The sequence below is a fragment of the Athene cunicularia genome (genome assembly GCF_003259725.1).
Source record: "Athene cunicularia isolate RWA chromosome 10 unlocalized genomic scaffold, athCun1 chr10_part1, whole genome shotgun sequence".
Classification (NCBI taxonomy): domain Eukaryota; kingdom Metazoa; phylum Chordata; class Aves; order Strigiformes; family Strigidae; genus Athene; species Athene cunicularia.
This window is the reverse complement of record NW_020799112.1, coordinates 19,167,548-19,195,472: the sequence shown is the minus strand read 5'-3', so window position 1 is coordinate 19,195,472 and position 27,925 is coordinate 19,167,548. Positions and strand designations below refer to the sequence as shown.

General features: G+C 39.0%; 1 protein-coding gene across 2 annotated transcripts; it reads right to left on the bottom strand.

The window, feature by feature from the left end:
- Positions 1-829: 829 nt before the first annotated feature.
- On the bottom strand, positions 830-27,707 carry CEP152 (centrosomal protein 152). Of its 2 annotated transcripts, XM_026856381.1 has the most exons (27): positions 27,658-27,707; positions 26,749-26,868; positions 24,010-24,110; positions 23,756-23,822; positions 23,184-23,528; positions 22,560-22,728; positions 21,664-21,804; positions 20,564-20,703; positions 20,036-20,236; positions 18,435-18,582; positions 17,648-17,739; positions 16,699-16,862; positions 15,999-16,206; positions 15,047-15,157; positions 14,796-14,926; positions 14,482-14,610; positions 14,202-14,337; positions 11,347-11,526; positions 10,578-10,847; positions 9,977-10,108; positions 9,055-9,705; positions 7,300-7,474; positions 3,575-3,656; positions 3,377-3,483; positions 2,454-2,610; positions 2,084-2,187; positions 830-1,828 (listed from the first exon to the last, which is right to left on the bottom strand). In XM_026856381.1, exons 2-27 carry the CDS (start codon positions 26,833-26,835, stop codon positions 864-866), a joined length of 5,193 nt encoding a protein of 1,730 aa, XP_026712182.1. In that variant the 5' UTR covers positions 26,836-26,868; positions 27,658-27,707; the 3' UTR covers positions 830-863. The 2 variants fall into 2 exon arrangements, with proteins under 2 accessions (XP_026712182.1, XP_026712183.1); XM_026856382.1 differs by lacking the exon at positions 9,977-10,108.
- Positions 27,708-27,925: the final 218 nt, after the last annotated feature.

Here is a 27,925-nt window from a genome sequence, read left to right as displayed (position 1 = left end):
AATAGCGGCAAGCAAAAACCTTTTGTTTGCAGCTTCTATATTACTGTTTTTGTGACTTGCGGGCCTTCACCATATTATTAATTGCCACAAGTGTAATTTAATCACACCTTGTGTAAGCAAGCAGCAAAACACCTCTTCTTCACAGGATCACTAGAAATTAAATACCCACCCGAGGAAAGCAAAAAAAATCTAGAAAAAAAGATACATTTTGTACTTCTCTTCAAAACATGAACAAGCTTTTAAAGTAGAAGCTTTCTAAGCATCAGGGAGAACATTACTACAGCTTCAGTTTACATTTATAACCTATGTTATTTAAAGAATACCTGCAAAACATGGGTATTCTAATTTATACCTTTTTTTTCTACCCAGTCCAAGTTACTTTTTGCTGTAGCAAAGGGAACAACACTTGAAATATGTTATAATAATTTAATGAAAAATGCAAGTATTTTTGCTTTTATTATGGAGATGCACACAGAGGCTTACAGGGGCTACTTCAAAATGCAAAAGTCAGTTAAAATACTTACTTCAAGCAAATCCTAACAGCTCTCACTGAGGTCTGAAGGAATTTTCATAACCATTTAAAAAGATTACCACAGTAGCTTTGTTTTAGATAAACACCGCACTGCAAACTAAATATAAAAATATATTCTGTTTAATGGTTGTATATAATTCATTACAATTATGACGTGTTATTACAAAGGTAAACAAAAGTCCGCATTAATATTTCAAGTTACTACAGAATTTCTTCACCTAACATTCAAATTGGGTCCCACCGATCAGGAAATGGACACAGTAGAACAGGTTTTTCCCCATCCTCACACTTACTGTCTTGCTGGTGATCCCACCCTATTCTTTTCCAAGCATTAGTTGCAGGAATGTTTTCCTACAGTTGAATCTGGCAATACATTGAGTTCTGTGACAGCAGAATTTGATTTGTCAGAGTTGAGGAATGAAGTACGCTCTGGGTTTATTACCAGGTGGCCTCTACTGTAAACTTCAGCACTGTTTTTTGTGATGAGATTCTTGCCATTCGAAATGTCTCTCCAAGAAGCAAAAACATTTTCATCTGCAGGGGAAAACGACCTGATGTTAGGGAACTCTTCACAGCATGCCGTCTGTGCTTGCACACGAGTACTGGCTTTTTGTTGAGGATACAAGAGAGGCGTATCACTACGATCCAGATGCAGGCTTCCATTCGTGGAACTCCATTCGCTGAAGCTTCCTTCATCTCTTTCTGGAGTTTCTTGAAAATCAAATTCCTCAGTTCTTTTAGATTTAGTTTTCCATTTTACACGGGACTGGATACATTTATCCTCTTCCAAGACTCTTCTTTCATTCTCGCTGTTAAGCATACAATGAGTTGGCCCAGAGATGGTAGGGCCATTTGTAAAGCTGCGTGCATGCAGATTTTCTGATGTTACTTGAAAAGCAGATGGAGGAGCATTCTGATGTGCTATATTACTAGCAGCACATAAGAGTCTTTTGTCTACATTTGTGATGGGGCCATATTTTTCTCTTCTTCCATCTTCATTTGGATAAAACTCTGACGGAGCATCTCTTGAAGCACCATCCAGGTTTTTAGCATTATTCCCATTCTGAATATTTGAAGTCACTGTTTCATGAAGCATATGTTGAGTTTCAGTCTGCATTGCATCAAACTGCTGTCTCAAGTCATGTGGTACACGCTTCTGGAGCACTTTATCATTGGTTTCTTTGGTAATGCTTTTGCCACATGATTTGCTTTCCATATGGTTTGACCTATTCTGAAGCATGCGATCTCTTTTTGAGTACTCAGCTCCAGGTGGTAGATCAGAATTTAATAGCAGAGCTAGGACAGAAGGGAAGGAAATAGATTAAATGAAGGAAATGTTAATGCTGGAAGTAAAACTAGGTTCTTCTGTGGTTTTTTTGTTTGGTTGGGTTTCTTCTAATAAAGAATTGTAAGCCTTGTCAAAATAAGCAGCTTATATTTACAATTCTATTAGCAAGCTTATAAATAGATATAGCTTCACTTTCCATCTGCATTTTCATTATTACATGTATTAAATTAATATGAAGAGAACAAGCATAGAATCCAACATACCTGAGCGAGTAGATTTGCTCTGGGGAATGCGTCGAAGAGGCGTTTCAAGCCCTTTAGCCATTGTAGCAAGCTTACTGGCAGCATTCATTATTTTCTTTTCAGCTCTGCCAAGAATTGCAGAACATGAAAAAAAAAATAATTAAAAGTTTATGGGTAATTCCTTTTCAACTCTGCATTTTACTTCAAGGTAATGCTAGTGAGAGTCAAAGAACACCAAAAAGACAGTATGCCAGGCTGATCAGCAGTGACTCCACACCGATCTGAGCGGACCAGCAAAACTTCAAGTCAGACACTGGTGGAGAAACACCAGACTAATGTCTACACAACTCTTTCAAAACCAACAGTCCTTTCCAAACATACTTGAACTTACCCTTCGTGTTTCCCATTATCAGTAAGAAGTTGTTGCAGGCATGTCAAATAGTATTTGCGCATTTTCCGAGCCGTTTCTTGGCGCTCTCTTAAAACCTCCGCTTTAATCATTTCAGCAGCTCGCTCCTTGCTTTCACGGATATAAGAAAGCATATCACCTACAAACACACTTCATTAGTAGCAGTTTTCCCACAGAGGGGGGGAAAAAAAGCAGTACCACAAACTGGGATTGTCTAGCAGACCTGGAGCAAGTTAGCAAGAGCCTGGATTTACCTGCCAACATTCCACACGCATCCTTGTGCCAAGTGTTGCCTACTGGATAAATGCCACCAAAGACCGGAGCACGTCGATACAGAGCATCAGACAAGAATTCACTGTCCAATTCTGCATCCTCAGCAGCAACAGAAAGTACTAGGCACAGGGATTTGGGATAAGTGTTGGCTGGTAAAATGAGCATCTAGGAATTCTGCAATGGCAGCGCAGCTGGTGTTCAGGGACCTGCTGCACTCAAGACCTGGTGCTACACTTAACCCTCTCTCCTCAGCCAGAAGGTTGCTCATTAAATCAGAAGGAAGGGTGCAGCACAAAAGAAAAGCAGATTCTCCTTCACAGCAAGTTGCAGGGTAAATGGATTGTTTGCTGGAGAAGCTAGATCAGTTCTCAAAATACGCTTTACCACTTTCAAATACATAATACAGTGCAACAAAGCAAGGATGGCATAAGGAGGCTTCACCTACCACAACTGATCTTGTCTAAGATTATGGTGACAATTCCATTTCTCACACTCACTCTAGTAAGAAGGAAAAATTTATTTCTCATGCAATTTGGCTGTCAAATTCCTGTGCAAGTTGGCTGAAGCAGGAGGAAGTGGCAAAGTAAATTATTTTTCTCTCTTAACTTTCTAGCTAAGACTTTAGTACTTACACTTGATCTTGTTCACAGTTTTAATGTACTGAGCACGCATTTCTTCCAGCCCTTTCACAGAGTCACAGGATGTACAAGGTTTTGAGACACCTCCCTTTGACAGTGACCTGAAATGCATATAAGTCACACTGCATGTAAAAAGCAGCTTATATCTCAAAAAAAAAAAAAAAAATCAGTTTGTTTAGATTTTTTAAATACCTTGGTGGTGTTCCCAGGTCTTTTGGTTTAGTCTTCATCTGAGAGTTTTGTGCAATTAGAGCTTCTAGAACCTTCTCATTTTCTAGAAACCAAAAAAAAAAATCATAATTCACTGCATTTCTCTCAATTCAAGTGGAGTTCAACAGAAGTTGTTACATAAACTGTCGTCTCTGGTATAACAGCTCAATTTCACAAAGCATCATCAGCAAATGTACAGCTGTTGCTGTAACAAGCACATAGGAATCAATCATAATACACTTCAATAAAGCCTGAACATAAAAGTCATCTCATACAGTAATTAAATAAGCTTAAAGCCTTCATATGCCATTACTAACACTATGCTGGAGGCAAAACTTCAGAGATACTGGAGGAAGGACAGGGGAAAAAAAAAAAAAACAAAAACCAACAAACCAACCCAGCCAGGATTGTTTTGACAAACATTGGAAAAGAATTTTTAATTTGTGGGATAGCAATTGTGCCTTCTTTGGGGTAGAGAGATGAAAGATAAACTTGGGTGGGTTTTTTGTTTGTTGCTTTTTTGGGGGTTTTTAATAACCAAAAGCTACTATTACAGAGGAAGGCTGGACTTCCATGCTGAACTCTGCTCAGTGCTACCAAGCAGCATATAAATATTATAATGAGACATCACCGAGAAGGAGAAGACAGTGGAGCTAGAAAAGCCCAAAGCATAGGACGTCAGGCTGATACTGAAGACTGTTGATCATGGCATACAGATAGTCCACCTGTCGGTTATCTCCTGAAGTTAAAGAGCCTTAAAACCTATTTATTAGCTATGTAATCTAATCTATGTAAATTATATATTTTTAAAAGGGTATGGGTATTTACCATAGCTTAAAGAATTCACAGATAAACTTGGATAAACCCATAAAAATCAACAGTTGATTACTAGCTTTCCTATTTTAGGAAGGAAAAATCAACATGAACTGAACATCTACACTCAGTGCTGGAGATACCTCCACCACACTCAGCCACAGGTGTTCTCACATGAACTGTGGCTTAAGGAAAACAAAAACTGTCACCACATAACAGAGGGCATGTCTTATTGAAGACAAGTCCTCCTTCTAGAAGATTCAAGGCTTTCATCAGCAGAATATGAAGACCTGAGCCCTGGGGGTGGTGGTGGTGTGGGGCGGGGGAAAAAAAATCAAACACGTTTGGCTTTCTTCCTTCTTTAAGATGGTGTACAAAACAGCAAAAAGCAAGCAGCCATACTACAATAGAGAGAGTAGCAATTCATGGCCTTCAGAGATCCTCATTTGTGGCCTGAATCTTATTTTGAGCAGTTGAGAGTTGTATCCATGACAACCTTGGTGACAGAAGTAGCCTCTGTTTTCATTAACAGACCTCCTATTATCCTTCAATTTTTCCTCAGGTCCCCAAGGAAGTTGACACACTGTACAGTTGTCAGTAAAAGGGAACAAAAATAATATTACACAAATTTGTGCAACTTACCCACCTGGCCTCACTCACACATCTGCAAGCTGGCAAAAGCCTTCCCCTGACAAACACAGAGCATTTTACTCCTCACCGAGCATAAAATTTGTTAGAGCAGGCGACTGAAATTTTTCATTTAAAAAAAAAAAAAAAAAAAAAAAATACTGATGCCAAGAGGATCTAAGTGACATTTGGGGTAACTCTGGTCTTAATCATCCCCCCCCAGTGGGAGTAAAGTGTGCACAGTAGCAGCACAGCCCCAAAGGAGACTGCTGAAGAACTCCCTGACACATACACATTTACAAGTATACATCTCTATGTGCACATGCACACATTATCTGTATAATCCTCATGGGCAGTGGGTCCCACATGTACACATACTCCAAGAACATCAAACTCACATGTTCAGTTTTCCTCTGTTCTTTCCCCAATACACAGAAAAAAGTACTAAAGCAATAAGTAATGTTTAAAGCCATGAGGGCGAAAGGGGTTTGGGGGGTAGGTCAGTGTTTGTTTTTCTGGTTTGGGGGTTTGGTTTTTTTAAGTATGTACACAGTATTCCATCCACTGAAACTAAACCATGCAACAGATGGGAGAGACTCATGCAGCCAGCAAGGCAGAGCCACTGAGTGGTCTTTAGGTGACTAATAATCCTAACCTTGGATTTGCTCTAACTTAACTTCATGTTCCTTCACAGCAAGCTGAAGATGTTTGCAGGCTAAGTCCTGGCACACAGCCTCTCTTTTTAAAAAGCTCCTGGCAGTGTTCACAGCAAGATTTTTGCTGAGACACAAGGTTCCTTTCTGTACATTTCTGACCTGCAACAGTTGCTAAAAGTCATACATCAACCACACTACCAAAAAAAGAATCAAGCCCAACGTTACTATTTCCAGTGCTCTACTTTGTCTTTCTCTTGCTGAAAAGCATAGAACACATTAGTCTAATTAGAATAATCACAAGAGGCCGGAACCCTCTTACAGAAGGTACAGCAGCATCTATTAAGTCATTGAGTCCCTCACACCAATGATGATTTGAGTATTGAGTATTCAGTCACCGATGAGAGACTTGTAGGTTGAATTTCTTTTTATTATTATGAAAAAGAAAAAGCAACACATCCCCACCCCCAAAAAAAAACCCAGCACACAACAGCTAAGCAGGGTCTTTTGGAGTCGGCTGAAGGAGACTCTCCCAGCTGGGAAGCCTCACATGCGGCTGAGTCTAGTTAAGCTAAGAAAATCACAAAGACTGGGCTACTTCCAGGAGAGCAACGGCTGCTCTCTATAGTCAGGACAGGGAGCTGTAGAGACAGAAGAGCTGTACTGCTTGTATTGTTTTGTGTTTAATAGATGGTTTGTTATTTTGGTGTTGAAGGAATTCAAGCCACGCTATAGGCATAAAGCCAAAGAGTCTCTTGGGTTTTCTTGCTTTATGTTTTTCGGTTGCATAAGAACTTAAACTAAACAGAAAGCCCCAGAGAGATTTCTGTGCCTCCCACGACGTTTTTCCCCAGCTACACTGTCTCCAGCTTTGCCATGGTACATGTGACAGCTTTGGGAAGAGCTACAGTGTTGAAGTATATACTGCTGGCAGGAGGGCAGGAAGGAAAAAAAGACAGAATCACCACCTAGGGATTCACACTTTTTTCAACTGCATTCTTGATCAGAAGAATCAGAAAAAACCTACCACACCAGGTGAAGTATAATTGGTGACCCAACGTATCTTTTACATGAATGCAGAATTCCTTGTCTTGTCCAATGTCAAGGGCAAATAGTATAATTCAAACATCGAAGCTTTAATTTAATATTACCCATTTACAAGACAGTTTAGACCATACTCTGCTCATCACGATCAACACTGGCTTGTTTATGAGCTGTTAAACACCAAAGGTATTAGCATACACGTCCACAGCCCCCAAAGAGTATTTACATCTGCAGCTGATACGGCAGCTATTTCTTTACTCCTGAAGAATGGCTTTAAGAAGCAGAAAGCTACTAGCATTTAATAAAATTAAACCTCAAAGACTAGCATTAAATAGTAAACTGGAGACCAATACCATCTGTTGCACCATTTGTGATTTTAACTTAGTACAAGTTAACGCAACATTAAAGCATCTTACAGTCAGAACTGCATCTTCCTCTCTCACCCAAATATTCACTAATTAACAAATTCTGCATTAAAGTCATCAATAAGACATCAGCTATTAAAGACTGTTACTAGAAAGCTTAATTTGATGATATATGATTTGCCAGATTGAAAAAGAAACCCAATACCTTTGTCTGCTCCAGTTTCCTGCAAGGGTGGCTGTCTCCTTAGCCTCCCTTGTGCTTCTGCTTGGTGTCCAACATGGTACACAGGAGATCTTGCCATGTCCCCAGTTCCTCCTTCACCACGTTGCAGGCAAGAAAATGCTTCTTTATTTACATTACTCACTAGCTCGTCGTATTTCTGTCATTGAAAAAACACAATGAAAACCCAACACATAGCAAAAAAAGGTGTTCCACACTAACTTAAAGTAAGTATGCATAAAAGCAAGCAACCCTGACCACCAAGTAGCTTTCAGATCTGTAATTAAGGGCTTTAAACCTGCAACAGAACTGTAGATGGCAGCTCAAGTCATGAGGAAAATGTGTATTCTAGCATATAGAAGTTTTACTTTGTGTAATTCACTGCTACAGCAGTTCTTGGATAGCTTGAGTTTTAGTTTGGAAATGTCAGCAGCCCTTACCACTGCAGAAAAATAGGTGTCTCCAAATAGTTGAAGCGAACTTGTTTTTTTAAAAGGCATATCCAGCAGAAAAAGAGGTTGGAGCCATTTAGAGTTTCTGCACAAACATGGATAGTAAGGGATAGAAAAATAATCTAGAAAAATGTACCTCATTTATTGTTGTTGTGGTAGCATAAGAGAAGACATTACTAAGAAACTGCAATTCACTGGGTAAGGTGGTTCAAGCCAACCAACAGTCTGAAGTTCAAAGGCATATTAAAAACACTTTACCAGGAGACACCCATATCTATTACAAAAGATAAGTAAAAAACTTTTGATTCTCTTTACCTTCATGAAAATAACTCATGACAAGAACACTTTAAAGGACCACTTTCTGAACAGAAAAATATTACCACTAAAAAACTGGGTAATACTATCACCAGAAGTCACTTCATACTCATCTCCTCCCATCCCACATTTTCTTGAAAAACAAGACAGTTTCTTTGTCCTATTCTTGGATAATTCCCCAGCTGCTAAATGCTAGGTGGCAGTGGTATTTCCAGGGGGATGCTCCCCATAATCAAAACCTTACTACAAGCATAAGGCTTGCAAAAAGAGTAATCTGTTAAAACAACAGAAACAGAAGCTTTTGGACAGGACTCTACGTAGCCCTGAATTCCTCCAAAAGAGGATAGGATGTCTTTCCTCATTTGGGCAGGCACATTGAAAAGGATTTTCTAGAGCCACAATAGTTAAGCAAGACTATTAGTCCCAAAATAGACCAGTTAGTCAGTTATTTGTTTCTACTACAGATAATTTGTAAAAATTTACTGTTTTCATCTTTATTTGTATCAAGGGAAGCGGGGAGGGGGCAGGGGGAAAGTGGCATGATCTGTGATCACTATCACAAACTGCTAAATTTCTCAAAAAAAGCAGCTGCTATGCAAAAATCTGAAGATGGGACTTAATGACAGAACCCATCTAAGATGTCACAATGAGCCTACACAGGCTCCCAAACTTAAGATGGTGAATTCACCTCCTTAATTTATGAACCTTGGCATTAAAGAATGACACTACTAATCCAGCTTGCTCTTCTTTAAACACTAAAGGTGTCAAAGCTACACCCATTCTTTCCCTTTTCACTTGCTAAAGTAGATTTAGTCCTCTTTTAAAGTTTTAAAAGACTTGTTATCAATGAACACAAAAGTTGGATTCTCAGATTCTCAGGATTATGTGGATATTTTGTATTGGGAGAAAACAGGTATGAGTGACTTTTCAAATCCCTTTTCTAGTTGGTAGTTATAATTTACAGAAGTATTACCTCTTTCCATTCTTGCTCTTTCTTTTCCAGAATTGTGTAAACTGTGGTTCTGTAGGCCTTTTGTAAGCATGCCTTCAGTTTGTCTTTGCATTGATGGTTTAATTGAACATAACCATCAAAACACTTATCCTTCCAGGAATGCTTACTATGTAGGCACTTGACTAGTTCTTCGTGGATCTCACTCAAGAAGTACTCAAGTTCAACCAGAGTCTTCTCCTCGTACTGATTAATTTTGTCCTGCAGTCTCTTTGTTTCCTGAGCCTCCCATTCTCGCTGCTTTTGGTCTAGTAACATCTTTATTTCTGCCTCTTTTTGAATGGAGAGAACATTCTTCTGCTTTGCAAGATCCTCTTTTGCTGATGCAAGTACCTCTTTGATTCTGTTCCTATGACCATCTAAGAACGACTGGTAGTCTCTCTCATTTTGCTCTTGTATCTGCAGGATTTCTTCTTTCTTTTCTTTGTTCCACTGAGCACGGGCTTTTGCTAGTTCTGCTTTGATAGCTGCAGCGATTTCTCCTTTCTTTAACTCCAACTCCTTCTTGAGAGAAATTACCTTTTCTTCAAGTTGTTTCACTCTTGGTCCAGATTTTTCTGTATTCTCATATTCTTTCTTCCATTTCTCTTCAGCAGCTGAGAGAACTAGGGCTAGCTGATGAATAAATAACAGAGTCATAGATATATACATATTTATATATAAGTAAATATAATCCTGTATTATTATCAATCTACTGGAGATTATGTTCAAATTATTTAATAAAAATAGAATCCTATATAGACAAGAAAATGGATCAGAACCAGAGCACACCAGAAATAATTTTCCTTAATGATTTCCCACCTATGTCTACATTCATTCCTCAGTAATCCATTGGATTTGGAAGACTGACCTCTATCAATACACACAAACAAGTATTTTGGGCTACCTGCTTTGCTGCAGTCTCTCTGTGTTCTTTTTCCCATTTTTCTTGTTCTAGCTTTAGGTTTACTTTGTACTCTTTGAGGTCTGTTAATTCTTGCAGCCACCTGGCACGAGCTTGGGTTAAAGCTGCATCTACCTACAAGCAGATAAAGAAACCCTACTTCAGTCATCACCATTGAATACATTTTTATTATTACTTTCATGTAGCAATGCAAGAACAGACTTCAGTTTGCATTGTCTACGGTTTACAGAAATTAAAAGAATCAGACCAGCAGCATCTGCTAAATTTCTTGATGCAAAAATGCTACCAAACATTAAATTTATTTCTTAACAAAACGGTATAAACTCTAAGTTAGTGCTGTTCAGTTCTCTTCAAAACTCCTGCAAAATTTGTCCAACTGTGTGAAAAACTAACAGCTAAAAAAAAACCTCAAACCCAAGCTACATGCTACAGCTTTTTCACAACTTTCTTAAATACACATCTAATATAGGAAATATCAACTACCGAGCTTAAGTTACTGGAAGAGAATACTTTTTTTTTAGGTGGCTTAGTTGCATGTGGCAGTTTCACAGGCTCCAGGGCAGACAGAACTATTATTTGTTACCTGGCTGGCAAGGTTTTTACGGTATTTTTCCAGTTCTATTTCAAGTTCTTTTAAACCCTCTTCAGAGGCTGTATTTTCTTTCAGAGCCTTCTGGATCTGCAGCCTCTGGTCTTCAACAACCCCTTTTAATTCTTTAGTTGAAGCTTCGTCCACAACAGTTACTCGGTCAGTTTGGCAGCTGCAGCTATTACATTCAACTACAGTTCTTCTCATTTCTTCCAGCCTACTTTGCCATTCTCTTTCTATTTTTGCAAAGGCTTGTTCCTTATTCTAAGGAAAAAAATATTTCTTAAGAAAATCCCCCCAGTACCCAAATAACTAGAATTTCACTGGCATTTAACAAGCAAAACCCTATTTACACCAATAATCTTCCCTAACAAAGGGAAAAACCATGTTTAGAGAGGACAGAGTTTGATAACTCCTCACAGCTTTCTGATAGGATACACAGAGGACCAAAGGACTTCACTATAACCAAAGCAATAGAAAGTGTAACCACTGACCCAGAGATCAGGGTGGAAAACTCCAGCTTATTACCAGCTGTGACATTCAGAACATTCTGCATGTTACAAGTCTAGGGTGGTTTTTTTTTTGCAAAATCTTAAGCATGTGTAATACCTACTGACTTCAGAGGATCTACAATGACAGATCCTTAAAGCCATTTCAAATGGCAGAATAACAGTGCGTAAGTCTACCTACACAGAATTTCTCCTGAAAACAAACCAACTAAAAAAAAAAGAAAATTTGAAATCCCCTGGTGTAAGTTCCACACCTCTTTTTCTTCCTTCTCCCAGTGAACTTTGGCTAATGCAACTTCTTCTTCAACCTGATGGTTTTTTTCTTCTAGCCACTGCCTCCTTGCTGCTATCATAGAACTGTTGTGTTTCTCTTCAAGCTCAATCCTCAGGAGATTGAGAGAGTCTTCTTTTTCTTCTAGCAGCTGTTTCTTGAGCTAGGAAACAAAAAATAAAAAATTTAAGTATTCTCCAAGGCATAGCAAACAGCTCTGGCTCAAAGTGATGAAAATGTATGCAAGCCATGATTAACTCTAGAGTCTGTGCACTGATCTTACTGGTGACACCTGGACAAAAGAAAACACCATTTTGAGAGCTGAATAAGGAGTAACATCAGATGTTATTATAGGCTATTGCTCTAAAACAAGTTTTCTTATCAAGCATCTTTATTCCCAGCATACTTTGACCTGCTCTTCTTACCATACTTGCTCAGCAAGACAGTTGACCTACTTTAGTCATGTCATACAATCTAAGAATACTTTAGGTTGGAAAGGACCTTAAGGATCATCCAGTTCCACCCCCCTGCCATGGGCAGGGGCACCTTCCACCAGCCCAGGTTGCCCAAAGCCCCGTCCAACCTGGCTTTGAACCCTGCAAGGGAGGGGGCAGCCACAACCTGCGTCAGTGTCTTACACTCCACTTCCACTTTAAAGAATTTCTTCATAGGGTCTAACCTAAATCAGTTTACAGCCATTACCCCTCATCCTATCCTTACACCTCCTGATAACGAGTCCCTCCCCATCTTCCCTGTAGCCCCTTTAAGCACTGGGAGGCCACTATAAGCTCTCCCCGGAGCCTTCTCTTCTCCAGGCTGAACACCCCCAACTCTCTCAGCCTGACCTTACAGGGGAGGGGCTCCGGTCCCCTGAGCATCTTCATGGCCTCCTCTGGACCCACTCTAGCAGGTCTGTGTCCTTCTTACGTTGGGAGTCCCAGAGCTGGACCCAGAACTGCAGGGGGGTCTCGGGAGAGCAGAGTAGAGTGGGAGAATCCCCTCCCTCGCCCTGCTGCGCACACTGCTCTGGGTACAGCCCAGGATACCGTTGGCTTTCTGGGCTGCCAGCGCACATTGCTGGCTCACGCTCAGTTTTCCATCCACCAACACCCCCAAGTCCTTCTCCTCGGGGCTGCTCTCAATCCACTCCTCCCCCAGCCTGGATTTGTGCTTGGGATTGCCCCGACCCAAGGGCAGGACCTTGCCCTTGGCCTTGTTGAACTCCATGAGGTTGGCACGGCCCCACCTCTCCAGCCTGTCCAGGTCCCTCTGGACGGCCCATCCCTGCCCTCAGCGTGTGACCCCCACACACAGCTTGGTGTCGTTGCCAAACTTGCTGAGGGTGCCTCGATCCCACTGCCCGTGTCCACAACAAAGATGTCAAACAGCGCCGGTCCCAGCCCCGACCCCTGAGGACGCCACTCGTCACCGCTCTCCAGGGGACATCGAGCTGTTCACCACAACTCTTTGAGCGCGACCATCCAGCCAATTCCTTCTCCACCGAGTGCTCCATCTGTCCCATCCATGTCTCTCCACTTCAGAGACAAGGATGTTGTGTGGAACAGTGTCAGATGCTTTGCACAAGTCCAGGTAGATGATGTCGGTTGCTCTTCCTTTACCCACCAATGCTCTAACCCCATTGTAGAAGACCACCAGACTTGTCAGGTATGATTCGCCCTTAGTGAAGCCATGCTGGCTGTCACCAACCACCTCCTTACTTTCCATGTGCTCTGGCACAGTTTCCAGGAAGATCCCCTCCACAATCTTCCTGGGCACAGAGGTGAGACTGAGTGGCCTGTAGTTCCCTGGTGCTCTTTCTTTCCCCTTTTAAACATGTGGGTTGTGTTTCCCTTTTTCCAGTAAGCCAGAACCTCACATGACTGCCACAACTTCTCAAATATGATGGACAGTGGCTTAGACACTTTATCTGCCAGTTCTCTCAGGACTCGTGGATGCATTCATCAGGTCCCATGGACTTGTGCACCTTTCGGTTCCTTAGACGGATCCTGATCTTCTCCTACAGTGGGTGGTTCTTCATTATCCCAGCCTCTGCCTTTACCTTCTGTATCTTGGGTGGTGTCACTGGAGCACTTGATGGTGAAGACTGAAGCAAAAAAGTCATTGAGTACCTCAGCCTTCTCCATATCCCAGGTGACCAAGACTCCCTTTCCTTCTAGAGGGAGCCCATATTTTCCCTCGTCTTCATTTTATCACCAGCATATCTATAGAAGCTTTCTTTGTTGCCCTTGACATCCCTGGCCAGATTTAATTCTATCAGGACTTTGGCCCTCCTAACCTGATTCCTGGCTGCTCAAACAATTTCTCTGTATTCTTCCCAGGCTACCTGTCTTTGCTTCCACCCTCTGTAGGCTTCCTTTTTGTGTTTGAGTTGTCCAGGAGCTCCTTGTTTCATATGGATATCTTTTAAAAAAGCAGTTTTTTTAAAAATCAGACTGCTATATTGATTAATTATTACTTAGAAATCCCACAGTATTTTCAGATCAGTTTTATACAGGGAGAAGAAAATTTGCATTGTTGTTCAGTTTTTTGGAAAGTGTAAAGCCTCTAAGGCTGATTGAGCAGTCCTCAAGAGTCAAAGTTACAAAAGCTGACTACACAAAAATGAATAGCTATTGGAAAGGGTTACTTCTACAATGTTTTAAACCCCAGAACACAACATCAGGTTAATTTGACAGCCAATACGTCACATGTATTCACTTTCTGATACAGCTGCAGCTCTTCCAAATATCTTCCCCAAACAATTACAAATAGGCTTAAACATATTGCATCTTAAAAGCAGTCTGAAATTATATGGTTTATAGGTATTTCCATTAGTACCTTCTCTTCCTTCATCTGCTGCTCTTGCTCAAATTTCTGCCTTAATGTAGCTTCCAAGGTGTCCTTCTCCCCACAGACTCCGATGTAACATTCCTTCACTGCAGTCATCTCTCTGTTCAGCTCCTCTATGTTAGCCCTTCACAGGACAAATTATTTATTATCAATTAGTCTTTACCCTCACAGGACAGCAAATCTATTTTAAAGAAAGTGTAACTAGTACTGAGGGCCAGGCAGGAAGTGCGAAAGTTTCAGTAAAAGTGTAAGAAATGGTAAATCTTACTTTAACTGTGAGACTGTCTCTTCGTAAGTTTGGATAAGCTGCTGTTTTTCTGCAGCATACCTCTCCATCAGGTCTTTCTCAAAATATGCTTTTGTATCTTCATGATGTTGCTGGTAAGTTCTTTCACACCTACAGTTTCAAGAAAGGAAAAAAATATCCAATTTTTTTCTGCCTTTTAAACAGGGTTCAACTTTTCCTTTAGTAAGAAACCAGCCTTCTAATGATGACCTCCCCTTGTACCATAGAACCGGTACAAAGTTATACATGCAAGCTAAAAGTTCACAAATGAGACTAAATGGAGTTAACAGACTTACCTGTCAATGGCTTCTTGTTTATCCTGATCAAAATCCTGAACCAGCTTTCTCATCTGACAACACAGATCTTTATTTAAGCTACTCAGGTTTTCCTCATTTTCCTTCAGTTTTTCAATAGTCAGAGTATGATTCTGGACAAACAAGAGTCAAGAAATAGGCGAGCTGTAAAGAACCTTTTCTAATTACATGCTTTAGTACAGTGGGTTTTGTGTGGTGTCTTTTTGTAGAGATAAGAAGTATCTCTGTCTCACCTTAACTTCTTGCAGCAAAGTTTCATTAACCTTTCTGAGTCTCAGAACTTCTTCCTTAAGATTATCAGAACCTGAAGGACTAGTCGCTGACTTACTCAGATTTGTGATAGGCTAAAAATAAACAAAATTAAGATGATATCTTTCAAAATATACATGATTTACAAGTTCACACTAAAAAAAGTAAAGCTGTCAAAATTTTTACTTGGAAAAATTAAAGAAAAAGGAAATTATTGCAGTGCAAGATATAACAGTATCATTGTTATTCTAGATTAATTCCCCAAACTCATAGCATCATGAGGGTTTAGAGAAGCACACACTCAACATTGTGTTTGCAAGCGGAATGGCTACTATCACCCAACAGAGAGCATACTTCTCAAGCCTATTATCTTCCTATCCCACATCCAGGTCACAATGTATAGACCACAACAGCAGATGTTACAAGTCTGAGCAACTTACAGAGGAAAGTTAATCATAGGGTGAAGAGAGATGCAATATCAAAGAGATTCCTTGTTGATCACATTACACAGTGAAGGCCCTCTGGAGGCAATCTGTTTAATGTTCCATTTGTATAACTTAATGATGCTATCAGCTTTCTCAGAGAAATTACAAGGCCTTTTCAGCTAAAGGAAACCTACTTTCTCCAATGACATGTAGTTGTGAAAAAAGTAGAGCAGCCATTATGTGCTATGAAGCAAGTAAGCCACCATCAGAAGTCACCTAATAAGGCCTATGCTGCCTAAATCCTGCTTTGTAGTTTCTTTTTCACCAAAGGTACAAAACAAGATATCCTCCAAATGACAATACTTTCCTTAAACTCAAAGACTTAGTTACTATGAACGCTCAGCTGTGAGTAAATTCTTTGGTCCATTTTCATGAGAAGTTTAAACATTGGTTTGCTTCACTAAAATCCAGTGCATCTTTACTTTTTAAAAAAGTGTAAAAAAACCCAAACCTCTGTCTCTTTAGATGCTTTTTCTGCTTTCAACAACTGCTTGTATTCCTCTAATGTCTTCTGGCAATCTTTAAGATCATTTTGTAATTGAGTAATCTTGTTTCTCTTCATTTTATTACTGCTCAATAAACGTTCCAGCTCAGCTTTTAATTCTACAATAACTTCATCTTTAGAGAGCTCTTTATCCGTGTCTCTGTTCTGTATTGCACTATTAGGAAAGAAATAACCAGTTCAGTATTTAAAACAAAAAACATTTATCTGAAAGGTAGTGGTAGCAAAGAGAAGAGCAACTAATGCTACCAGAAATACAGATGTCTATGAGGTAATAGTAAAAAGAATATTAACAGAAGAGCCACATGCTTTTTCATGAAGTTGCAATTAATGTAGAGAAAGCTTGGTCATTCAGCTGTTTCCCCAAAAAATTGATTCTCACATGTGAGGTATTTTGAACCAACTCAATTGGTTGTTTTAAAGACAGTTTTAGCATTAAATAACCATGTGGAATCTTTGAGCAAAAAACGTATCCATGCATATAATCCATAGAATCCAAGAAACAGCAACACAGTTCCTATAAAAACCGAAGATTTATTAAGCAGCAACTAGGCACCCAGTGTATGGTATTAGTCCAGTCTTCCGTTTCCCAATTACCTGGCAATACAAATGGTATTTGAAGTATCTTACAATAAGAATCACTCCATACCTGCAGAACCTTGGTTTCTTCCCAGTGATTTTGTTAATTCCCAAATCCACATAGGAATCACTCGTGTTCATACGCAGCTCTCCACCCACATCATTCAAAAATACTCCAAGCTTGGCAGCAGATTCATATAAAGCTATTTCTTCCTTTAATTCCATTAATTCTTCCTTAAAGGAAGAGACAGAAGAAAAAAACAATTACACTGAGCAGAGAAACTCCAAGCAAACGCATTAGACTCTTCCAAAGAAAACAAATACATAGAGCAATTCTTTCTAAATATATTTGTATTTAGCTGTATTTACTTGAATCATCTAGCATTAGTTTTATTTATACTATCATTTTCAATACCTCTAGCAAAGCATATATTAAAACTACAAACTAGGGAACATTTTCTGTTGCTCAGTATATTATATTGTTCTTATTAAAGTTCACATATGAGGTTCCGTATTATTTCTTTTGGTCTTGTTTCTTTTCTGCTGCCCTTGTATTGTAAAGTGGACGACAACAGTACATAGCCGGAAAAAGAGCCTGTTGCTCTAGTACTTATTAGGATTCACAATTGCACAGACTTCCACTTACATTTTACAGAGGACACTCTAGCATCCCCTTTTGCTGGCACAAGGTAAATTTCAGGACATAGAATCTCCAACTATCCCTATAGCCTAATGAAGTTATGAGATTCCCAGCATATAGAATTTACATTTTTCTTTTTCCATAAGCAGGTTAGATGTATGATACCAGATTTGTGCCAATACATATGACCTGCTGTGTTTTATGTTAAAAGAAAGAGAAGTCCAGCATGCAACACTAGGAGATGAAGTAGTGGGTTGTCCTTTACTGAAAGGAAACCTGCTTGTTTCCACAACAAATAAAGAGTTTCAACTACCAATTTCTTAGATATAATGCCTGTCCCCCCTAAAAGCAAAACAGTAGAATATTTAATAAAATTAACCTGTAAAGCCTTGTTTATGTTATTGCTTATCATGTGCATAGACTGAGCTTGCTGCAGTTGAAACCGTAACTGATTTGTCTCCTGCATTGAACCTATTGCAGGAAAGAAAAGGGAGAGAAAGAACACGTCATAAATACGCAAGAAAGACTATGCAATCTGAAAAACAATCCCTATTAAAAATAGCAATGTTGATTCTGGTAACAGGCAGTACTCTGCTTCTGTTTCTTTGAGCTCATTAATAGTTACTATAAATATTACCACTAAAATACTTCAATGTGTAAAGGTAGACACAAGTCAAATACACAGAGCAGAATATTTCACATGCTATTCCTACTGAAATAAGTTTCTAAGAACCAGACTCCAGCCACAAAAACAATTCTTTTCTCATTCTGATTTGAATTTAGAAGAGCAATTAAGTCAAATGCCTAACACAGAAATACATAGCTTGCTCCCGACGACTGTTATACAATCCAAAACTAAGTTTACATATATGCAGCACAAAAAGCATAAGTTTAATTGCTGTTGCTTGGTGTTTTGGTGTGGGGTTTTTGTTTGGGGTTTTTTAGGGGGTGGAGGTGTTGGGTTTTATTTTATTGGGTTTTTTACACCCCAGTCTAGACAACTTCATTTAAGTCTGACTAATGCACTGCATAGGAAATGGTCTAGTACACATTTAGCTTAATGTTGATTTCACTTCAATGGGAACATAGATGTGCAGTTTCATACTTCAGAAAAAAAAAAGAAGCCATTTCTACAAGGAAAGATAAGGTGTGAGTAAAAGACTGACCTGTTTGCAGTAAATTTGCACATTGCTTTTGGCTTTCTTCTAGGCTTCTTGTCAGCCGATTTATTATTTCTGTTTTTTCACATTTAGTTTCTTCCAGCGTTTTTTCAAGCTGCTTAAGATGCTCTCCTAGATTTTTGCAAAGCTCTTTCTAGAAAGAGAGATTATTTTTACTCATGTTACAAACATCTAGCCACGTAGGACAGTTCTGGACATAGGAAAAGTCAACACATACAAGACATAGGAGAAAAATCATCAATCAATCTGCTAATTAAAGGTGTAGAGGCCAGCTAAATTAATCACAGACCAAATGCTATCCTTGGCTAATAAGTCATCTCTTACAGCATCAAGGGTTTTGGTAGGACATAGTAAGTACACTCATATACAAACATACATGTATGTAATTTGTAATTCCTAGAGCAGTTAATTTTCAGCATGTCAGATTATCCCCTGTAATTAACCACACAGTCTACTGCAGAAAACTCAAGCCTTTGCATTATTTATATTAAGCCTGAGCTTAACTCAATTTATTTTAACTGAGCTTAAGCCAAGCTAGCAAGTTCCAATGCTCTGTAAAAGAGTGACTGTAGTTTTTTCATGATACACAAAGTAGACCTTCATATGGCACTACTTACAGTTACCTATAGAGACCTTGGAGGCACAGTACCTCATCTTTATGCCTTTTGACTTTTCTATTTTCTCTCAAAAACAGGAGACCTCTCTCTAAATACCCCAAACACACTACCATAGGGAAAAAAAATAATCTTTTTTTTTCAGTAGATACAAAAGCTGTGTTAGCTTTGTTGTGGTACTAATAGGCAGAAATTTAGCAGTGCATTCCTGTTTACAAGCAAGTGCTAGTTACCTTTTCAAACATACAACCCATTTATTTTTATGCATATTTATGTTGAATCAAGAATTAGAGACCTAGAATTAAATAAATTTAATTCTAATTTCCTTTATGTGAAATAAGAGGACAATTTATTAAGGCCTGCCTAAACTGCTTGAATATTTCTAAGTGTAATAGACTCTTACAACATGTCAGGTAGAATAATTTTAATAAGCTCTACAACTATGTGACACACCCCATATCAAACTCCATCTTAAAGCCAGCCTTTTTAACCCCCATCTGTCTCCTTTCACATCTGTACTTCTAAAATAAAGTAACTGTTCAGTGGTTAGTCATCCTTGATCATTTTAAGACTAAAGCTTGGTGATAGACTGTTTAATAAACAGTTTTTCTTGCAGCAAGAGGATCACATAATTTCTTAATTAGTTCTTTTCTTCCCCAGAGTTATTTGCCAATACTCTTTCAAAAAGAGACTGTGCACAGAATGAAAGTTCAGGAGAGAAACTAACACAACAAATTCTTGCCTCCTCTGTATTTGCTATGTACAAACTCACCATCTGAGCTCACAACTGCCTGGAAGTGTTTATAAAAACATACCACGTGAGCTTCATAATTTTGAGACCTATGTAGAATTTCCATTTGCTTAGCAGCTTTCAAGAGTTATTAGAATTACAGTTCAAGAAGTGCAGTTTAGGAAACATGGGGAGCTCTACAGCCTCTCCAGTACAGTATTCAGCATCCTAAAATTTCTCACCTGCTCTCGGAGTGCAGATTTTGTAGTATCAAGTTTCTCCTCTAATGATAGTATTTGCTTTTCATACTTCTGCTTGAGTGCTGAAATAATGGCCTCATGTTGTTCTCTGGCTCGCTGAAGGGCATCTGATCGCTGAAGTTCTATCAGCTGCTTCTGCATGCTTTCCATGGCTGCCTCTGCCACTTTGGATTGCTTCAGTATCTGTAGGAACAGTATTATAAGCTCCCAGTTACATATATTTTACTTTTTCTCCAATATTCTGTACATCAGTTCAGCTTTTTTGTGCAAGAGTTACTAAAAGTCCTCTGATAATGCCTAGATTTTAATACAAACTATCTTCCACCAATGCATCTTATTCATTGATCATATATATATATATATATATATATATATATATATTTATATTCAGCCTCTGCAATGATCATGAACAGTGTTTTAAGAAATCAGCATTTATGTTTAATGCAAATGCACCACAAATATAACTGCAGAGATCTTCCACAATAAACAGTTCTAAAATATTTACAGTACCTGCTCCTCACTGGTAGTAAGAGTCTGAATTTGAGTTTCAAGGGCCTTTATTTGACCTTCAAGATGCACTTCCCGTTCCTTTCCATTCTGATAGAGTTTCTGAGACTCATGAAGACTAACAGCCAAACCATCTTTTTCATCTTAAGAGACAGACATAATAATTGTAAGAGAAACATGGCCAGCCACCCAACAACTTCATGAAACGTGACTGTTCAAGATCCCTGCTCTACAGAACCATTTGCTAGGAGCCCTCTGTCTCATACTGCAGGCAACAAGCAGAAGACCGAACAAAAATATTCAGTCTCCATCCAGTAAGCACTTTCTCCCTCTGGTAGCTGGAAGCACTCTGATATATTGCACCTTCAGAACCCTAGTGGAAACAAGCCCCAATCTGTCAGCACTGGGAACTAGCATCATCCCTTACACCATTTAAAGGAAGAAACAAAATAATTCCTCTCTAGAAATAGTCTAGACACAAGAAAATGGTTGACAGCTGAAGCTTTCTCTATCCCTTGCTCCTTTTGCATTCTAAAAATTATATTCTTTTTAGTCCTTTGGCATTCTAAGAATTACATTCTTAAGTCTCTAAGCTCACAACTCATTTTAGTCCTTTCCTATAAGAAAAGGGAGATCGAGACAACCACCAGTCTCCACTACAGCTTTCATCATTTTGGAAGAGCTGCTCTCTACATACAGTCCAGCAAATGGCTTGATAAACGAAATAGCACAAGACACAAAAAAAAAAAAAAAAAAAAAAAAAAAAAAAAAATGAAATTTAGTTTTATTTAATTATTTTCTGTACTTTTGATGCAATACTTTGGGAAACTTCTCACTTTTCTGTACATTTTTAATGCCTGGCACACGGGGACTCTGGAATATGATGGTGGTCTTGAGAATGCAGTAAAAGTTAAGACAGTTCCACAAACACCAACCCAGAGAATTTTCTTTAGAACAATGTTGAGGGGAGAGGGCCCACATAATCCCAAATCAAGTTTATAAATATGATCAATACCTGCAGAGGCACTACCTAAGTCAAAGTTTCAGAATAAATGAGTTGCTAGGTATGAATAATATCTAAGAATTTATACAAAACATTTTACCTTTGACCATTGAAAGCTGATGATTCAAATATCTAATCTGCTGTGCACTTTTTTCTAGCTTTTCATTAAGTTCTTCCAGTTGTCTTTCTCTTGCCTTATTTAGAACTTGAAGTTGAAGAATCTGCATATTTTCTGAAGTATCTGCCAAATTCCAAACAGCAGACAGACAAGTCAGCACGGTCAACTAACCAAGAAAGTCATCGTTGTAAGTAATTCCTGCCCCAAGATACTTCATACCGTGTCAAATTCACTGTTGGTTCACAAAACTGCATCATTCCTTAAACCATGTTTGATTCACATCACCTGAGTTGCTCCAGCAGTAATTGCTGAGAAATTGTAGGCCTGAATTTTGTTGGTAGTTCCTAATAGCAAGGCCAGATAAAGGTTTACAGGCTGTGAATTCACACACAGTCATGTGGCAACTCTACATTTTCAAGATGTCTAACAGGTAAAGTAGTTCTGTCATTTAAAGTGTAACTAACAGAAAAGCCCAATGTGGCATCAAGCAAAGTATGTTTCCTAATGTATTTATTTTATTAGTCATTATTTTCCAATATTATAAACAAGACAATGTGCCAGCAAGACTTAAGACCATCAGAAAGAATTTCGCTCAGTCTCACCAGTCAAAACTACATTTTTAATAGCCTCCTTTTAATAGCCTCAAATACCCTGATCATAATGACCTGATTTATAGGTAAAATGGGGAAAAATAAACAACCAAAACAAAAATCAGACCTATCTCAATGTGAGCTTAGAGCAAACTAAAAGATCATATACATAACATACTTCTAGTTGTCCTCTTACTAAAAATCTACCAAAATCAGCATGTTCCCATTGCTGATCTCCACTGGACTTTTCACACAAGTTTATTTCAAGTCTAAACTGCAAACACTTACTTTCATCGCTGCCCAAAAATTCATGTTGCAAATCTTCAAACACTTCATTTCTTCTGGTTCCTTCTTGGATGACTGGAATTTTTTTATGAATGCCATTTTGATATGGTTTGTAAGTGACTTTGTAAGATTCTGGTGACTGGCCACTGACAACATCGGATGTAACAAATTGCTGTTGTGACAATATAAACATAAGGGGAAATAAATTACAACTGTAGACTTGCTCAATGAAAGCATTTTAGAAGTTGATGTGAAGAGCTCTAGCAGCTCTTCATTTTCAGGCATCAATGCAGCACACCAGTTAAGTGTGATAGAAATTTTCATTAAAGCTTCCACTTTTAGGAGAGTGGTGAAGTGTAAACTTCAACAGAGTAAGCACACACTTAAGTGAATCATATTCATTCTACCTTATGGCATTCTACCTAGTCAACAAGAGGAGAAAAAAAAAAGCACATATGAAAACTCAATTATTTAATGCTTCATTTGTTTTAAATGGGCTACAGAAGCCTCCCATCACTGTTTAAACTGATAAGAGACTGAAAGCATTTAGAAATATTACTACCAATAGTTAAAGACCTGTGAAAATTTTCCAAAAGAGACAGAAAAAAAATGCATCAGCTTCTACACCTTAAGATGTTCCTTTGGAGCATCTGGAAAATTTATTATTTTACTTTGCTGACTGTTGAATTCTGGTTTATGGCCATTTGTATACGGCCTGAAGTTTTCAGGAAGATGATACACATTGTTCTGTTGGTAGCAACTTGGAGCATTAAACCCATCTCTACCAAGATACACATCCTCAGGATCCTCTTGACCATTCTGGGCACAGTAATCTTCTTTAACATCATATAAATGTTTCTTCTCTTCATTGTTTTTTAGGCCCTTCCAATTCTTTCCATGTTTTTCAACATGATCATTTTGCTGGTCACACAAGACTTGTTCAGGGTACAGGTTTTGTCCTTGTTCGTAACCCTATGAACGGATAAGAGGTTTGGAATTGTTCTCTCAAAACTCAGATTTCCCCCCACTCCTCACCCCTCTTTTTCTGGGGTTACCAGCCTCCAAGTTCAAAATACTTCAAATGATTAGCAAAACACATCATATACATGAAAAGTATTTCTCTAAGGAATTTAAATAATATTTAAAATATTATGAACAAGCAGTTCCTTCTAATTATATCACTGTGCATACAAGCTTACATTTTGAGGATCACTTATCAGTGGATGATCGTTCCACCTTCCATCATGCTTCCCAGGTTCAGATGATCTAGAAAAAGAAAAGCAGCTTAACTATGTCCTTACAACTTCAGGGAAAAACAAAACAAACCATCCCTCCATTAAATTAAGCAAGCTCCCCTTTTACTTGGATTGCTTTTATACACCTCTTCAGCTCAGATTTGCTCTATTCTCAAAAGCACAACATAAATAATAAAAAAACATTCAAAATTCCTTACTGCTCCTCTGTCTCATGAATGCTACAGTCTGAATAGCTGGAGAGCTGGTCTCCACTGTCCTCCAGCATATCATGGGGAAGGTCTGTCAATAGCTGTTGCAACTGAAACAGAAGAAATAACATTCATTACATGCTTTTCAAAAGAACGCATACAAGTTCAGTCCAAAGAGAGAGAGAGAGACAGACAGACAGACAGACAGGTGAAATAGGCCACTTGCACAAAATGCTGGTTTTCTTCTGTCAAGAAAAGGTTCACAACACTGGAATTCAGAGACACTTACACCACCAAATGCTTAATAGACTACAGTACCAATCAAGTTATTTTTCTGGCAAACTTTTGTTAACAAAAGAGCTGCTCCAAAAAGAGGGAAGGGAAATGCCATCAGATATACATGTCCCAGGACAGACTGCTTTTGAAAAATGATCTGCAAACTAATCGTGCCAAGGCTTCTCCTCCCTAAATCCCAGGCAAGACAGGCACTGGACATTCAAAACATGCCCTTTCTGATTGAAATCCAGATCAGAACTTGCCAGTCAGTGTTACTAGATGCAAGAATTCATCGCTGCAGTGATTAGTGGTCGTCTCGTGTTCAGATGAAGTCACCAAGAAACTGGACACAAAGGAAACTGCCACCACTTCTAATTACGGAAATAGATAGTTGCGCCACAGAAAAGAAAAAAGACACACGACCAAAACACACCTGAATTTACTTGTTGTAATGATTCCCATATAGAATGTACCTCTTCTAATTTTCAGAGGCTTTGATATGGAACCACAAACTGGGCTTCTTGTGAATCTGAACTATGTACTCTCTTACTAGGTGACTGGCAAACTACACAATATATTCAGTTATTACATGCAGTTTCTGAACTCTAACCCTGTTTTTCTCCAAACTCTCAAAGCATGTGTTAATAACAGCAGAAACATTAGCTGCCCCATGCTAAATAATAAAGAAAAGCTAATAAGGTTAAAACAAACCAAAAAAACCCCATAAACCAAAAACTAGCATCTACAAAAAGTTTCTCTTACAAACAGCATCTTTTCTCAGGTGCTATTTTAGATGCTCTCCAAGACCAAAGGATAGGCGAGAAGTTAAGGACAACTTTTCTAAACATCTACAGGACAACAGACCACCATAAGTTTGTTCCTAGAAATTCACTAGTGGCATGAAGAAGTTCCCCTACCTTTAGGAAATTCTCTCGACTGATCATATCTCAGCTCCATGAAACAGGAAAGGAAAGGCAACATCATTCACTGAGGATGCCCTTTCCTTTGCCCTACTTGCAACCAAGGACATACTCAAGCACCATAGACTTCACTGGTCTTGCACTGCTTAGGAAACTTTAAAGTCAAAAGAAAGCAGTGCATACACTGTTCCCAAAACATCATCGTGAGAGTTCATGTTCAAACTGAGCTCAGCCTACCACGTTAGCTAGCACAGAACTCCAGATGTGGGTAAGGATTACCCAAGTTAGCATCAAAGTACTCTCCTACCATGTAGATTTCTCCCATTTTCATGGAAAAAACCACCCAATTTGCTGCGGCAGAAAAATTAAAACTAATGCAGAAACTCTCGGATTACTTTTTGTCCAGGGAACTTGGCAGAGCCAGTGCTTTAGTCTCCTTTTAGCAGGTTAAAGTCACATCCCACTGAACTATCTACATGTACAGTTTTTGTACATTTGAACTGGGCCAAGGTGGGGTTCACATGACCTACAAGGATTATCACTAACATTCCGAAGAGGCTGCTCTGTGCCCATTGCCTCTTGTCCTGTCACTGGGCACCACTAAGAAGAGCCTGGCTCCATTGTCTTTACATCCTCCCTTCAGGTCTTTATACACATTGATGAGATTCCTCCTGAGCCTTCTCTTCTCCAGGCTAAACAGTCCCAGCAATCCCAGCCTCCCCTTACAGAAAATATGTTCCCCTCAACACTCTCTCGCGCTCACTCACTGTAATAACACTACAATTATTTCACTACTCGTTCTTCTGCACAAGCACCACGTTCTTTATCTGCGTAAAAAGTTTTGGAACGGACGCCAGACTTCCTACAGTGTTTGCAATAGCATCTTTCCAAGTTGTACAGCTATTGTTCTACTACACATTTTTATGAAGATCTGTCTCTACCTACACTCTAGAGAGTGATCCCTGAAGTATATATTGGGGACATTGCCTGACATGAACACAGTTTACCACACTGTAAAAAAACCATTATGGACATTCATGTTAAATGCACATTTTGCCAAATCTCTTTATGAAACAAAAAGAACAGAAGCATTCCAAGTATTTTAACTCCCAAATCCCAAAATATTTGCATATATTTTTCTAGAGATTAAAGTATGTAATTTATAATCAGAATTTTTTAAATTGTTCCTCATTCTTTTCCAAGCTAACCAAATTTTCAAGTGAAAGAGAGCTGTTGCTTTCTAAGTATTCGTAGTAAGTGAAATAGCTGTCAAGAAATACAAAATATAGGTGACGCCAGCCTTTTGCATTTGATCTACTGCACAGGCAAGGAGTAACAGTCTTCCAGCCACTACGTACGACACTGCAAGGCTCTTAAGATGCAGCATTTCTTTATCTCTTTACTTTTTACACCACTCTTCCAAAGCACCATCTGCATTCTGTTTTGCTCTTAACACAGCATAAACCTTTTTTCTTTTTTAAAAACACTTAAAAGAGAGAAGTAGGAAGAAGCTAGATACACAAGCCTTCAGACTAAGTTTGTTCTTTTTCACCTCTTGCTCTCTTGCATAATCCTCTTGGTCATAATCTTCATCTTCATGTTGAGTTTGTAGAGCTCCACTGTCAAAGTCAAGGGACATCGTTTCCTAATGTTTTTGAGTATCCAGCAAAACCTATCACACGACAGGAAAATGTCACATGAGTACAAGTGTGGAGTGAACCAAAAAGTACCATCCTCACTTCCTGAATGAAGCAGCCAAACACACACAAAGGCATCTTTCTGCACATTACCTGTAACATTTACTTGAGCTTTTGTTTCTTGGTATGCCCAATGCTACTTGTTTCTAAGAAATTAGCATTTAAAACAGATTATTTGGACTTTTCATATGCTGACATTATTATTGACACTCACTTACAGCCAGACATAATTTTCTTCAAGTTCTAACACTGTATGTTATACATATGCTGTAATATGTGTTAATTATATCCACTTCTAAATCTTGCTTAATTTTAGAAAATAACTATACTTTGTACTAAACACTGAAAGTATGCTGCTGCTTGTGCATTTGGATAACAGGAAAAGTATCATGCCAGTTCCAGATTTGATTACTTAATGAAGAGCCTCAGAATCCCAAGGACTTGTCGACTGTGAAGTCACTGCTCAGTGTAAACTACAGTGCATAGTGCTGTCCTACATTTGGTTGCAGGTTACTCCCTGATGAAGAAATACTCGTGACAGGCAGCTATGAACTAGAAATGACTGATGAAGGTTTTACAGCATGGCACATTCTTTAGGCATACAGGTGTAGCGCATGCTGAAGTCTTCACTCAGTAGAAAGTAAGCTTTACAAGAGCGTTATTTCCAAGTTAAAAGACATAACGTGTCACTTCATTATGCTTACCCACTGATACTCAAGAAAACTCTCCAATACAGTTAACGGGAGCCCTAACAACGCTAGTACCGGTCTCTGTGCACCCCCTAACATACCAGCTTCCACAGTGTGACCGTCTGCAACACCGCTCGTGGAATGACGCTGAAGCAGCTCAGCCACCTTCCCCTCAAACCAGCATCAGCTGTAAGCGGCCACCTGCCCTCCCCGCGCCCACCCTTAAAGCCCTTCCCAGCCCCACGAGCTGAGGCGGCCGGACGGAAGGGCACAGCCCCCCCTTCACCGCCCTCACGGCCTCTAAGAGCCGCCAACAGTCACGGAGGGCCGGGAAGCAGACTTT

Coding starts and splice junctions, on each gene's coding strand:
- CEP152 (XM_026856381.1), bottom strand. CDS start 26,835: ATGTCCCTTGACTTTGACAGTGGAGCTCTACAAACTCAACATGAAGAT. Junction 21,805..22,559: donor ATTTTTGGGCAGCGATGAAA/GTAAGTGTTTGC, acceptor GGAATTTGGCAG/ATACTTCAGAAAATATGCAG. Junction 14,338..14,481: donor GAGACAGTCTCACAGTTAAA/GTAAGATTTACC, acceptor TGTCCTGTGAAG/GGCTAACATAGAGGAGCTGA.